Source organism: Tauraco erythrolophus, chromosome 2 (assembly GCF_009769465.1).
Source record: "Tauraco erythrolophus isolate bTauEry1 chromosome 2, bTauEry1.pri, whole genome shotgun sequence".
NCBI classification, from domain to species: Eukaryota; Metazoa; Chordata; class Aves; order Musophagiformes; family Musophagidae; genus Tauraco; species Tauraco erythrolophus.
In genome coordinates this window covers 130869577-130884294 of record NC_141466.1, presented here as the reverse complement: position 1 = coordinate 130884294, position 14718 = coordinate 130869577, and the positions used below count along the sequence as shown (strand labels likewise).

General features: G+C 44.5%; 1 protein-coding gene across 2 annotated transcripts in view; it reads left to right on the top strand.

The window, feature by feature from the left end:
* Positions 1-3033: 3033 nt before the first annotated feature.
* The window catches only part of CCDC85A (coiled-coil domain containing 85A), a 78739-nt gene continuing 67054 nt past the window's right edge, over positions 3034-14718 (top strand). For both annotated transcript variants that reach the window (XM_086631139.1, XM_086631137.1), the window contains exons 1-2: positions 3034-3252; positions 5899-6814. In XM_086631139.1, the coding sequence (XP_086487265.1) occupies positions 3034-3252; positions 5899-6814 (1135 nt within the window). The remainder of the gene's footprint in view (positions 3253-5898; positions 6815-14718) is intronic.

The following is a 14718-nucleotide window of genomic DNA, read 5'->3' as shown; positions in this document are numbered from 1 at the left end:
GAATAATTATGTCACACTTCCCACCCTCGTTTTGATCTTGTTATGTGAGTGAGTGAATGTGAAATTAGATCCTCTCCTTATAGAAACGTTCCAGATTAGTTTCACTTGAGACGTTTCTGGTTCCATTATTAGAGCTACATTTTGTCCCAAACTTTTCAAGTTTGACTTTATCAAACTATTTCTAATGGCCTTACTTTATGAATTCTCCTTTCACGTTTGTGTCTATATAATAAAGCTGTGCCTCCTGAAGACACAACTGTGGAGGCGTTCCATGCTGGTGGAGAACGCAGTGTTCCCTGAAGCTGTTCATCTGAGATCCGTGCTTTCCGTGGCACCCCATGATCAAAAGCTATGAAATGCTACTCCTGAGAAATGCTGTTAACGATGAATTGAGGCAAGTGGACGTTTTTCCCCGAAGCTTTTCAATTAAAAATTTTCAGGCGTTTTTCAGTCAACTGTTTATTTCAGGGAAAGAAATACATTTGAACTTTTAGAAGTCTAACATCATAAGATCTTTCAACTAATACACTGCTTAATTAGAAGAATAAGAAAAGCCTTTATTTATTGCTGCCTTTTCCCCAAGCTGCTCTTTTTTAGTTGCATTAAAATGGAATATATTTGGGCATAAAAGATGACAGCTCCTTTTCATGGCCTTTTACTGTATTTTTGCTGTGGCTGGTCAGACACTTTTATCTAAAGCTTTGTTCTTTACAGTGGAAAAAAATCCGAAGGATTTAAGAGAGTGATAGGAGAGTTTTCAGAGAAAATAAAATTTTCACACAATACTTAAAAGTGCTGATCGGAAAATGGGATTTCATGATGGCAAAGTGCCATGCTTTGTTGAAACTCTTGATGACAGCGATGGACATCAGGGTTCATATCACAGCTCAGCAAACATGCCCGTCCTTTTGCGTGTCACTCGGTGGCACAGGTACTTCTTGTAGTCGGGGTGGTAGGTCCTGAGTAGCAGCCTGTGCCTGCGGTGGCAGCTCAAACGTGATTCCCATGTCAGGGCTTTGGCAAGTGACTGTTAAAGGAGGAAGCTGGTATGGACTTCTGGGGCTGCCCTTACTGCATTGTCTTGGGACCCAGCTGGATGGAACCAGAGAGTCTGGCATGTTGCTGGGAAACTGGAGGTACAGGAGAAAATGGATCAGCTGAAAGAACATCTCTGCATGGTGTGTGGAAAAGGAAAACATGTCGGACATTTTGGCATGGTGAAAATGCAAAGTGTAGCCCAAGATGAATAGGAGCAGGAGAACTTTTATTGTGATCGAGTGACAGCTGATGGTTCAAGGAGAAGATGAGGAATAAGAACAACGGAATAGAGCTTGATTTAACCGTTCTTCTGGCAACTTTTAAATAGGACCAGAGGAGCAAATAATCCTTGGCTAGTCTGGTCCTGTGGCATCGGCTGAGCTTCCAGCAGTCGGGGCAGAGAGTTGCCAGAGGCAGCGAAATGCCAGGGGAGGCAGCTGGGACAGCGGTCGTGGGACAGGCAGGACACGTGTTCTCCAGCTGCAGCTGCCTTCTGCAGAGCCAGCCCCGCTTGGGGGCTACAACCTCGTGATCTGCCAGGACTAAGTACTTTAAATTTTCTCCTCAAGAATCAGAGATCTTTAATGCTAAGTAATCATAAAATTATGTCGTATCATCTTTCTTTGTAAGCAGCATGAGTAGATGATCACGTTTCATTCTGATGTCACCTGCAAGGCAGGTTTACGCAGAGTCTTTGTCTCTCTAACCAAACTGGGACACATAAGCCTCCCGCAACATCATGACTGAATGATCCCAAGGAAGAAACAGGAATATCCCAATCTTAATTCCCGTGGGGAGCTCGTTTCATGGCACGTGACCTTCGGCTTGAGTAGCATGTTGCCATAAGGACGCGTACCTCGTCCTGTCGGATGACAGCTCCGTAGGGCTCCAGTGCTGGCACTGGAAGTGCCCGGTGAGGTGAGGGCTGAGCCGGTGATGGCATGCGGGCTGCCCCGGCGGAGGGACGAGACTGGCACAAGGGTGGGACGTGTTCCTGCCCTTACTGCCGCTGCGAAGCTGCGCGCCGAACCCCTTCCCGAACCCGGGCCCGGAGACGTGGGGCGGGGGCCCGCCGTGCTGCTCTCCGGTGTGCCCCCTCCCTCCGCCCTTGCTCCGAGCGTGCCCGCACCCCGTCCCGAGGCCGCCCGCAGGAGCGCCCCGCGATCGGTGGACGCCGGGGCGGGCGGGAGGGACCCCGGTTCCCCGGGGCAGCCCCGGCCGGGCGGCGGCGCGGGCAGCGCGCGGCAGGTGGCGCCCGCGAGCCGCGCGGGGAGCGCGCCGCCCGCCCCGTTCCCCCCCCCCCGCCCGCGCGGGCCCGCACGTGGCGCGCGCCCCGGTGAAAAGCCGCGAGCCGCCCCGCGCCCGCCACTGGCGCCGGCAGCGCCCGCGCGCCCCGCTCCTCCCGCTGCGGCGGAGCCGGAGCCGGGCCGCCCGCCCGCCGTGCCCGCCGCCATGGTGCGCCGGCTCGGGGCTTCGCATCCTCCCGTCTCGGCGCGGCGCCCGCGTCCCTCAGCCCAGCGGCGTCGGTTACCGTGAAGAGGCGCCGCTGCCAGGGCCGGGCAGCCCCGGCGCAGCGCGGGGGCCGAGGCGCACGCCGCTACCGCTGACCTGTTGAAAGAGCCGGGCTTCTGGGGTTTCCTTTGTCTTGCTGCGCTTTTTTTTTTTTTTTTCTTTCCCTTCTCGACGGGGGAAGTTTGCTCCCCAGACTGTGGCCAGGCTTCCTCCACACCCTTTCCTCCTCCTCTTCCTCCTTTTTTCCAGGATCCGCTGCCTGGGGCTTAGACGTGATTTCCCTCGTAACCCCCAGCCCGGCCCAGCGGCCGCCAGCGCCGGAGCTGGGGGCACCCCCGTCCTCCCGCAGCACCTGCCCGCCGGCTCCGGGCTTGCCCTTTCCCCTGCGCACCGCGGGGCGGTCGCGGCCGCGGCGGTGGGGCGGCCCCGGGAGGGCTGCAGCCCCTTGGCGGCGGCGTGCCCCCGGGCTGCCGGGCCGCCACCATGTCCAAAGTGGCGGCGGAAAGTTGCGGGGCGGCGCCGGCCGAGGACTTGTCCAAGGTGTCGGACGAGGAGCTGCTCAAGTGGAGCAAGGAGGAGCTGATCCGCAGCCTCCGCCGCGCCGAGGCCGAGAAGATGAGCGCGATGCTGGACCACAGCAACCTCATCCGCGAGGTGAACCGCCGCCTCCAGCTCCACCTCGGCGAGATCCGCGGCTTGAAGGTAGAGGGGTGGGCAGGGTGGGACCCCCGAAGTTTCTGCCGTGGCTCCGCGGCCCCCGCCCGTCCCGCCGGGAGCGATCTCATCAGGTGGATGGGCTGGGAGGAGCCGTCACCGAGGATGGCGTGAAAAGTGGACGAGGACTGGAGTGAATAGCGCTCGATCCCGCTTAAAAGTCGAATGTCCGGTTAAGAGATGACCGACTATTCGGCCGGCTGTAGAGCACGGTTGTTGTATGCTCTGCCCTAATATGCTTTGGGTTGATGAAAACCCTTAAGACTAGATTTCACTGGTTTCTAGCAAGGCTAAATGATCCTGTCCAAAGTGCACGTGAAAGAATAGTGTGCAGAGCTGTAGACGTTCAAAAGGTTTTGTGTAGCTTATACTGTTTTCTGTCACTATTTTAAGACGACTTGCTTGTCTGTCAGACAGTCTGGTAGGCTACTGGAGAGAGTTGGTCGTTTCCAGGAGGCAGTGCAGCGTATGGCCAGTGACAGAAAACCCCTGGGCTTGGTTTTGGGATGATCAGAGTCGATCTGTAGTTTATTATCTGAAAAAGACATCTGATAACGCATCTCTGATCAAACCATTTTTGATTGTATACTGCTGCAGACTACAGTGAGAGGCAGACCAAGTCTGTAATGATTTGGCCCTTTTTAATTTAACTCTGTTTTTTTTGGACGAGAAGCATAATCTCTCATGTTTCCTTGCCAGTTCCAAGGATTGGGAAGATAACGTGACTATTTACAGATAATTACCCTGATGGAGCATGTACACGTGTATTACAGACCTAGAAAGTTATCTTAAAGTAGACATGGCTGCAAAACGTTTTCTGTCTTGTTGCTTTGAGAAATGACGTTGTTTTTTTAGGAAATTCCTTCTGTGAGGTGAGGTTGGAGGGAAGGAGAGAGAGGTGCAGTGTGGGCTTTTGAATAGTTACGTGAGAGTACATTACAAGAGAGTTCTTGACTTGTAGAATGGCTTTAAACAACTAAATTACTGAGAAAGTGTCTTTGGTAATAGCGTGGCATAAAATAAATAGCATGTGGGGAAAGACTGTTCCTGTCTCCCAAGTTTTCCAGTCTGCAAAGCATGCATGTGTGTCCGTCCCCTCCCTCTTTTTGGTATCTGGTGTCTGGGGGTGAAAAAGACCCATCAATGATAGTACTTTTGTAAAAATAAAGCTTACATTTAAAATATAAGTTAAATTACCACAACAGTATCTTTCTTCCAGGTGTTGTGATGTCATATGGATTTATGCATCTTCCAGCTAAGTAACAAAACACGCCAAGATGCGTAGGAAACAGTGACCAATTCCTCTCTCAGTTCTGAACTCCTTAAGTGATGTTTAACTTCCGCCTTTTGTTCAGAGGCCTCAGCTGGAATTTTTAAAAGGAATTTGGGAGAACAAGGTTTTGAGCCCTGCGTTGGTGTCTGGACATCTACCTCCTTTGTCCTCTGTGAAATAACTGGCCCATGAGTAATAACAGCCAGGTGTGGATGGGTGCCCACTGCTTCTGACTAAGGAATTATGGGCTTCCACAACTTTTCTTTTCCACCAAGGGGTCATTTTAAATCTCTCTCCTCATCGCAGATTTTTAAGAATACCTTATAGCCTCATTGAGATTTCTCCTTTGTCAAATATGAGTTGAATCTGGTCAAGTTCAAAGTTATTTTGAGACAAAGATCAAATGCATGCATGCACACAAATCCGATGGAGTTACAGAAACTTCAGAAACTTCCTTTGCTTGAGAAACAGTGCTAAAATGGTCTTTCCATAAGGCTACATTTTTAATTGTGGCTAGTCTCTGCTTCTAATATCATACATATGAAGAAATGAATATTTAGATGGGAGAAAGATAAATATGGTCACAAGCGACTTCAGTAAAACTAGGAGGACGAAAATACTGAAAATGTTTTCTTTGGCATATGATTCTACTATAGTAATAGCTTGAACATTTTTGCTTCAGACTGTTCCTCACTCAGAGAAGGGCGCGGAATCGTGTACTTCATTTTGTTAAGAGGGAAAAATCTATTAAAGCAGATTATTTCATTTCAGAGTGGTTGAAGCAATTCTGATTAAATGATGGCTGACAAGATTGTTTTATGCAAGTGTGAAACAAAATCAAACAAAACCCAAATATTTTAAATCTCTAAAAAGTTCGTCTTTTTATGTGAATATGCTTTAGGAAATAGAGAGTATAAATGTTAATAACTAATTATTTAAGTGAGATTTCTGATGTACCTTGCAGTTTTATTCAGCAGTGACTGTCAGGTGAACATTTCTCAAAGGAGTGAGGTCATCGTGAGAGAGCTGATGATCTTTGTTCAGTTTAGGAGCTAAATTGTTCTGGTATTTAGCATGAAGAACAATTAAGCACCTGAAACTTTTATGCTGTATCAGGAGTTAGTCTTTGAACCCTTCCAGATTAGCTCCACATTATAGTTACTCTCTGCTGGGCAGCGGTTTTGCTTGCTTGGAGCATGATGCTGTTATAGTATGCCAGATCTACACACAATTATTTATGTCCCACGTGGGTGCTTAGATGATGGGCTTATAGCGGTGCTGCTCACTGGCTTGTATAATGGTAATGGTATAATGTTAATTCTTCTAGACACTTCTCTGTCATGGTTGTCTTTCTTTTAAAGGATATCAACCAGAAACTACAAGAAGATAACCAAGAACTGAGAGACCTCTGCTGCTTTCTGGATGATGACAGGCAGAAAGGCAAGAAGGTGTCCCGTGAATGGCAGAGACTGGGCAGATACAGTGCTAGTGTTATGCACAAAGAGGTTGCCTTATACTTACAGAAGCTGAAAGAACTGGAAGTGAGACAAGAAGAAGTGGTTAAGGAAAACCTGGAGCTGAAAGAATTGTGTGTGTTGCTGGATGAGGAGAAAAGTGGTGGAGCAGGCAGCCGGAGCTCTATCGACAGCCAAATCAGCCTGTGCCAGTTAACCACGACGAGTACTTACGTAAGAGATGTCGGTGATGGGAGTAGTACTTCTAGCACGGGGAGTACCGACAGTCCAGACCATCATAAACATCATCCAAGTACTAGTCCAGAACATCTTCAAAAACCTCGGGGTGAAGGAAGCCCTGAGCATCAGAAACACAGGAGCATCAGCCCAGAGCACCTCCAGAAACCCAGGAGTTCTGGCAGCCCTGATCATCACCTGAAAGGACCAAGTCCAGAACATCACAAAACCATTGTCAAAGCACCTGAACAACAAAAGCACATCAGCAGCAGCCCAGAAACTCTCCCAAAGCACGTTTTGAGTAGTAGCCCTGAACACTTTCAAAAGCAGAGGCCTGGTAGTAGCCCTGAGCATCAAAAGCACAGCAGCGGCAGCCCAGATCATCTTCAAAAGCACACACCAAGTGGAAGTACAGAACATCTCCACAAAGTGAGGGGTACGAGCCCTGAGCATCTCAAACAACACTATGGAGGGAGCCCAGAGCATCTCAAACATCTCAGTGGAGGCAGCAGAGAAGGTACCCTCAGGAGACAAGTAACAGATGACCTGTCACCTCACCACAGAAGTATATACAATGGAATGAACGGTGGGTTAATCTGTTCAGTGAAAACTCACTTTGAAAATTCCTAAGGTAGTTTCAATGCTAGTTCAACTATTTCTGGAAGAGGAATAATGTTTTAGATAAACCAAAAGGTAACAGGTCTGGTGTCAGCATTATTCCTTTAGCAAGTGAGTTAACTGCAGTGTGCCTGTTTGTCCATCCAGCAGGTGTTGGGTGGATTCAAACGGTAGAGGAAAAGTGCGTCTCGAGTGTTGGTGTAAAGAGTCAAGAAGCAGCTCTTGGCTTTGATCCGGCTCTGTGGCTGGCAGATGTAAACTCTTTGTCCCGAGGTAGATTGCTGTTTACATCAGAGTGGAATTGCAGATGTTTCTCGTCCTGCCTATATTTGAGTCAGCAGAATGGAGGTGAATGTCTCCAGTTTCGTGTCCGTGTTCCTAACCTGCCCTGTCTGTAGCTTTAAAGATTTTAAAATTTCCTGTTTATTGATGGAAGGCTTCTTAAATCCTCTTCCATAAACTTTGGAAAATACCCCAGATGAAGAGCTAGGCTCAATATTAATGAGTCTGATAGCTCCTAAAGCTTTTCAAACCTTGAGTTTGCACGTGTTTAATGGTAACAAATTATCAGTTAAGAAAGATCATAAGGGTATTTTTTTGATATTGTTACTGGTGCATTTTAGAAAGGTACCCAATAAACATGCCTAGCTTTTAAGAGCTGTATATCTTCACTAATTGAAAATAATTTTTTTTTTTTAAGATAGTCACAACTTTTTTGTTATTTTGAAAGACAAGCGGATACAACGATATTGAAATGAATGAAATACAGCAAATGAAACGGTTAAAAACAAAGTTCAAACCTCCTACTGTGCTGTAGAAATATCTTTCTCTAGATTTAGCAGAGTTTCTGTAGTGTGCTCTGTGTTGTTTCTTCTGTGTGCTTTGAGATGGTTTCATGAAGGAAATTAGCATCATAGTTGCAAACCCATTTTCGGACCTTTACACTTAGATTTCAAGTCAAGCATTGAAGCAGGTGAGGATTTTGCTTTAGTTAATTGTCTTGAATGGAGTCGATGTGTTTCCATTTTATAAGCAGCTTTGAGAAGCTGTGTTGACATCGGTGGAACTGACCACTTGTTGTTGGATCTGCCTGTGAGGTGGAGGAAACAGCGAGCTCTGTGCCGGGTGCTGTCCTCATTTGTCACATGGATCCGTTTACCTGTCGCGATTAACTTGCAGAGCGCCTTCAGTTCAGATAACCCGCTCAGTAGGGGTAAATCCCAATTACTGTCAGTGAAGTGCATGTGCTTGGCAGGGCTGGCCAACCCCAAAGTGGTAAGTGTAGAGACTTCTCTTTTTAATGACTTTAAAACGATTAATACGATGAGTGTGTAGCAACTGCGTGAAGATGTGTAATACGTAAGTTATAAACGTTGGTCTTACAAAACTTCTGTTAAATACTGTATTTCTTTCTCCATTCAGTTCTTTCTGTCTAAAATTGACCTGGCTGTACGTAGTGTGAAGTGTGGAACCAGACTTCTTAAAGGTGTGCCTTCTTACTCACACTCCTGGTGTTCATCAGTCCACTCACTCCTTATATAGGAAGGCGATATAAAGTTTTAAGTATATATTTTAAAACTCCTCCACAAACAAAGATATGGTTTTACTGCTCCCAACGTGGTGGGATTTCTGATATTATTATTTTTTTTTGTCGAAATAGTTTTGTTAAGAACTTGGCCATGTCATTAACAGTGCAATGAAAGCAGTTGTTACTTTAAACCCCAGTTGACTGGCATCCTTTGTGCACACTATTTAAACTATCTACAATTTGGACTTGAGCCACAAGATGCTGGAGAGGGCAGCTGGTGATCTGGGAGTCTGTTTATTGACTTACTGGAGCTTTGCCTGTCCTACACTTGATAGAGTCATTTTTGCAGAGGACTTCTCTCACCAGTAAGTTGTCAAACCTCTCTTCTTTCATATTTATATAATTTCATGCAAGCATGAGGTTTAATTCTGACATTCGTCTGACCTTGCTCAGAGGTAAAACTCTTGACAGCTTTGCTCTGAGGAAGAGGCCTCTAACTTCAGGAAAATACTTCTTCTTCACAGCGAGGCTGAATCATTTTGGGTTTTTTGTGCTTTGAATTTGTCAGCTACTGCAAAGTCGTGGAGAAGAGCAGTTAATGTGGAAGTGGTAAAAGTGCTGACCGGGATCACTTGTTATTGTGAAAGTAATGTGTAAATCTTAATTTGCATGTTCTGTGTATACCTGCACACACAAACCTGCCAACCGAGTTTAGATGGGGAACTGCATGTTGAGCTGTGAGGAAAATCCTGATCTTTTGCATCTGTTGTAAGGAATGTTGAAACTGTGAAAATGTGAGTTCAAGTGGCGTGGAAACCCGGCCCTAAACTCTGATGGGTAATATGAAAGGATGTTATTTTCGATTTGTATCCCCAAATCATGTAGTTAGCATACTCTGTCATGTTGGTGGAACCTAGTTTGTTTTAAGATTTGGAGTACACCTAGCTAGTAGATGTTTCATTTCACATCTGTGCGATTATTTTGCGGGGCACTTCTAATCCCATTGCAGTACTTGTGGGCTGTTATTTGAGCAGCAAGAGTGGAGTGTTTGTGATCCTAAATGACCAACAGCAGAGACTTAACGTCTTGTGACTCCTTTGTAAAAAAGCAGTAAAATCACATATTTTAACTCTGTAATCTGAACTTACCAGACTCAGTACAGGCCTGTCCCATCTTCCTTGGTCTTGACACTGAATGAGGTCTGAGAGGAGAAGGTATTGCCCTGCATGTCAAACCTCATTCTAAAAAGTACTGTACTGTCTGCCTGGAATTGCTGTTCCTAACTGGAAAGCGTGTTTGTGCACAGCCTGGCTATTCCTGTTGAAATGAGAGCTCCCATACACTATTAACAGCTCCCAGTTACCTGGAGCTCTGGTCTGGTCAGCACTTGTGTGACCACAGGGAAGCAATTTATTCCGTAGTCGACAGTTATCTGTACCAGAACTTTGCACGCAAAGATGCGGGGAATGGAGCTGGAGGGTTGCAGGTTTCTGAGCAACTCTTAAGCTAAAGGTAAAGCAGTTGCAGTATAATATTACAATGCTATCGGAAATATGACATATATCTGTAGTCTGTTCTATAGGATATGGTATATGCATTAATCATTTGGGCTTCATGCATGTTTTAAGCTGTCGTGAGGTATGTGGGAAGCTACTTCAGTCTGAAGCTGTCTTTGGTCCATAGGCACAGCTGAGAGCATAAAGGATGAGGTGATAGCATTTCATTTCATAATTCTTCTCATTTTCTGCGCTCAAAGGTTTGATCTCGGTATTTTTTCTTGTGTGACCTGTCAGCTTTCATTTATAAGATTTATAAAGCTTTTAAAAAAAAAATACTTCAGGGTTGTCCTACGTATTTTTCTGAAATGGGTGTCCTCAACCTTTGGAGTGACAGAAAGTGGAATGTGAGAGCTAAATTTGGCTCGATGTGTGTTAATTAAAAACATATGTATTTCATTTTGAAGGCTCTAACCAAATAAAACATGGTGATCTTTTGCTGTGATCACACCTAAACGTTCTGGATAATGAGCACAGAGGTATTTGGGATAGAAAGACTGCTGAAATCAGAAAATACCAGCAGTAAAAGCATTTTAAAGAGAACATTTATGAAACCTTGAATAATCCATGGCAGTTACACTCCACATATGTGTGTCAAAGTGCCTTTATATAAATGAATGTGCTTTCAGCATTTGCAATCTAAGTGGTGGGTTTTATTCTAAGCAGTTTAGTGTAAACTTTCTATTTTAAGAAGCCCTTTGCTTTACTCTGGGCTTTGACTTCTGTGTGAAAGGAAAGTGTCAGAAGGCTTCCTCCATATGGGCTTTCTGCTTCCTGCTGAGGGTATTAATGAGAAGTAAAACTGCTGACTAACGCTGTAGGTACTGCTGGAGGTGTGAGGATTCTTGCAGAACGAATGCCACAGCACCTCTCCTTGAACAAAGGTATTTGGAGGCTAAACAGAGACTTGGCTTAAATTGGGAACAATTTCTACTATGAACGCGCTTCTTATAAGGAAAATGAAATCAGAAAATACTGTGCTGGGTAAAAAAGAGGAAACTGCAGTATGACTTCAGAGAGAAAAAACCTTCGATAATGTTAGTGAGTTAAGTGATTATCCTCTCTGTGGAAGTAGCTTGCATCCTGCTGGCCAAAAAAGTGAAATGATGTCGTGTTTCGATGTTGGTTTGCGTACGTGTTATATTTCTTAAAGTGGAAATAATTTGCCTGTCACTAATAGCAATGTGCAGTACTTCGTGTGTGACTTGAGCTTTCCTGATGGCACCCACCACTGTACCTCTGCTGTTGGCAGCCTGGTACAGCATTACTTACTCTTGAGAATAACCTGTTGCATGAACAAAGGCTTTGGGATTGATAGAATTTTTTGCTCACTAGTATGAAGTAATCTACCATTTATTTCAGAAGTTTATTTTTTGAAGTGTAGAGCTCTGAAACCTTATGCCAATCGGAGTCGTTCTATTGAATTCCATAGGTTTTATGTCAAACTTGTAAATTAGTTTTAGCTATTGCACACTGGAAGAGAAGTGGGGCATGATATGTGAGTATGTATGTGACTAGAACATGCTCATTTATTACCAAACTCTTTTTTGTGGAGTAATTTATCAAGTTGAAAGTGTGCCTTATAATATCAAACCAATGAACCTACTAGAAACTCATCTTGTAGGGCTTTTGGGAGAAGTTTACGCTTGCATATCCTTAACTTTACTGACAAAACCAGTTTGGTTTGAATGTTTTGGTGTAATGTGGATCAACCTTCCAGCCAAACTATTGGTATGTTAATGAGAAGGTTGATGTCTCTCTCTCCATAAACAAACTTGCCCAGTTTCAAGCAGTTATATGGATGTTCCAGCACTCTGACTAGTGCAAAGTTCAGTGGATGACCAAAGTGGCAAACAGACTGGTTTGCTTCCATCCCTGTCTATCTATTCTGGATAGGCAGTGGCACCACACGGTATGGTGGGAAGTGTAGGAAGGATTCAGCTGGACAACAACTCTTTTTACAGGCCTATGAATACACCACAGCCACAGGTGATACCCAGCACTTTCTTTGAAGTCACTGCTTTCAAGTTTTTTACATTTTCCTTTTCCCCTTTGGTTGCATATCCTGCTACACAGATGACTTTGTTTTTCAGTAAGGACTTGATGCTCATTCAGTCTTCCTTTGATGGAAGCAGTGACACTTTCACTGCAAGAATCAGAGAAGGGAATATAGCTATATTGTCTTTAAACCATCACAGGTGTGCCATGTACCTTTTAGAGCAAGATCCGTGTTAGTCCGTGATGGAGGTGCGGGGTGTGTGTTAATAAGGTGGGCGGGAATTGGTGGTGACTCCACAGCTTCTGCCAGTGAGTCAGTTGCTCGTTTCCCCAGCTCACGTGCCGTACCAGTACCACCGCTACTCCGGAGCGGAGCGCTGGGATAGCCCGTTCAGTAACTCTCCCTTCAGACCTGTGGCTAGTGCCCTTATCTTCCGAGCATTTAACCAGTACGAAGCGGAGGTTAGCAGCCATGCTGGCTGGCTGATTCATTTGAGATGTGTGGCCATAGCTCTTGTTTTGAGTGTCTGTTGGAACTTCACTGCCGTTTGACCAAGACCTCCAGCAGTGACAGGCTAACAATAAATCACTGCGCCGTTATTGACGGTGTCATGACAAACACCCTGCAAGCCAGTGCTTGTGTGCATCCCAACTCTACTAGTGTTACATCTGGGATGGATCTGACCTACTCATTATTTTCTGTTTTGTTTATTTCATTACATGTTTTTAAAAATAATATGTTTTCTGAGTAGTGAATAGGAGTTTGTTTCGAATAGAAATTCAGAATGGAAATAGAAAATAGGCAATAGAAAAGCTTATTTATTTTTTATGGTCCTTGGGTCAAGAGGCAAGACATTTGCCTTTACCTCTGAGAGCTCGTCAGGAGCTTGCACAGCTGTTAGTGTTGTCTGCCTGAAATATCTGGACAGATTTTTATTTTATTTTATTTTTTTCAGTGCCAAATTGGAGAGTCCTCACATTAAAGCCTTGTCTGAGTCCTTGCTTGGAGAGAGTACCTTTAACTTGAGGACAGGACCTCGTGTAACATAGTCCTTTGCACAGCTTTCTGAGTTACAGTGTTATGATTTTATAATAGTAAAATATGTTTTAGAAATATTACAGTGATTAAATTGTCAAACTCTTTGAACTCTGGCAGTTATAATACGGAGTTGGAATATTACAATAACTCTTGGTAAATGCTGCTTGTTTAAGAACTTCAGCCTCGTAGAGTATATTATATGTGTTAATCAAAGAGTGTCCTGTCTGTTCTGTTCTATTAATGCGATCTCTTTTTTTAATTTTTTTAATTTTATTAGGAAGTTAACAATGGAGAATTGCTGCAAGTTGTGGAGGGATTAAAACTGAATTGGTTAACAATTAGGGAAGAGCGCAGCAGTTAGTATAGCATGGGGTTAAAATTTTGTACTACCATTCCCACACAAAGTGCATAGATTTTGACAGGAGTCAAGGACAGTGAGGCATTCCAAATTATAGGGTATTTAATGAGGTATAATAAAGCTTTGTGTTCACAAGAAAATGACTCTAGCAATGAAAATTCATTGGCTTCGGAGGTAGTAAGTCATGTCTTAATTAGAAAACTGAAGCACAGCTTATCTTAGGTCTTATTGTCATATACACAGATATATAGTTACTGAGAGAGCATTGAGAATTATCTTCAGGTCATGATCTTGATATGAATCTTGTCTGCATGTGCTTCTTGAATACTTAAAAGGGTGGACTCTGCTAAGAGAATCAGCCAGGACTGAAACACTGAGCTTCGAGTTTTGCTTGATGCAGAAAGAACATCTCAATATACCACATCCATACTTGGGAAGAGATTAAAACCAACTGGTACAGTGCTTGTGGCACGAGCGCTTTTACCACAACCTTACACTTGAACCTGGAGAAGAGTCCACTGTGTAACCACAGTGTTCCTGTTTGCCTGAAGCTAACTGTGGCATGTACCGTGGAATTTGGAGAAGTGCTTTCATAGGATGCTCAGTGGTAACTGAACTCTTAAGCCACACCAGCAGATTTAGCCAGACCCTCATTGCTGTGAAACCGCACAGAGGCCGACAGCGGTTACAGTCCCGGGAAGTATCACACGTTCCTTTGGAGAACACGAAAGGAAAGACAGCATGGGAGTCCGTGGTGGTTGGGGGAAGGGGTCTGATTCATTTGGTCTAAGTAATAGAAACTGAGGATGAATTTCACTCCGGTGTGTTGTTCCGTTGCTGTTAGTGGCAAAAGTTTTTGTGTGCCTCTATCTAAAAGAGCTGGTGCTGGTCCCTCTTGGGAGGAGGGGAAAAAAACCCAAAAGGATAAGATACTGATTGCGTTGGTCTGATCCTGTGTGGCAATTTCTAAATTCTGCAAGGTGGTTCTTTTGGTCATTGTTCCTTTTTATGTGGATGAAATTTTTTCCATGCACATGTTATCCAGCTGTGGCTTGTAATGTTCCCCAAGGATTTAATTAATATGGTCTTCACCGTTAGTACAAACTTGAAGTACTGTGAAGAGTTTTAGTAATGTTCTTTGGTTCCTTTATATACATCATTTAAGAATTTTCTATAATCTTTGGGGCATTCACAATCAAGAAATCTAAAAGCATATTTAAGTAAATGAGGAGAAAAATCCACCCTTCTTCCTTTCCCCTCCTTGTGCTATTTCTTCCTTTGAAGTCTGATCACTTGTGATGGGATTTTCAGACAGTATCATAACAGAAAGATGCCAAACAAAATGAGAAAAGGGAAGGATTAGCCTGGAATAGGCCTTGGACAGTGGGACTGA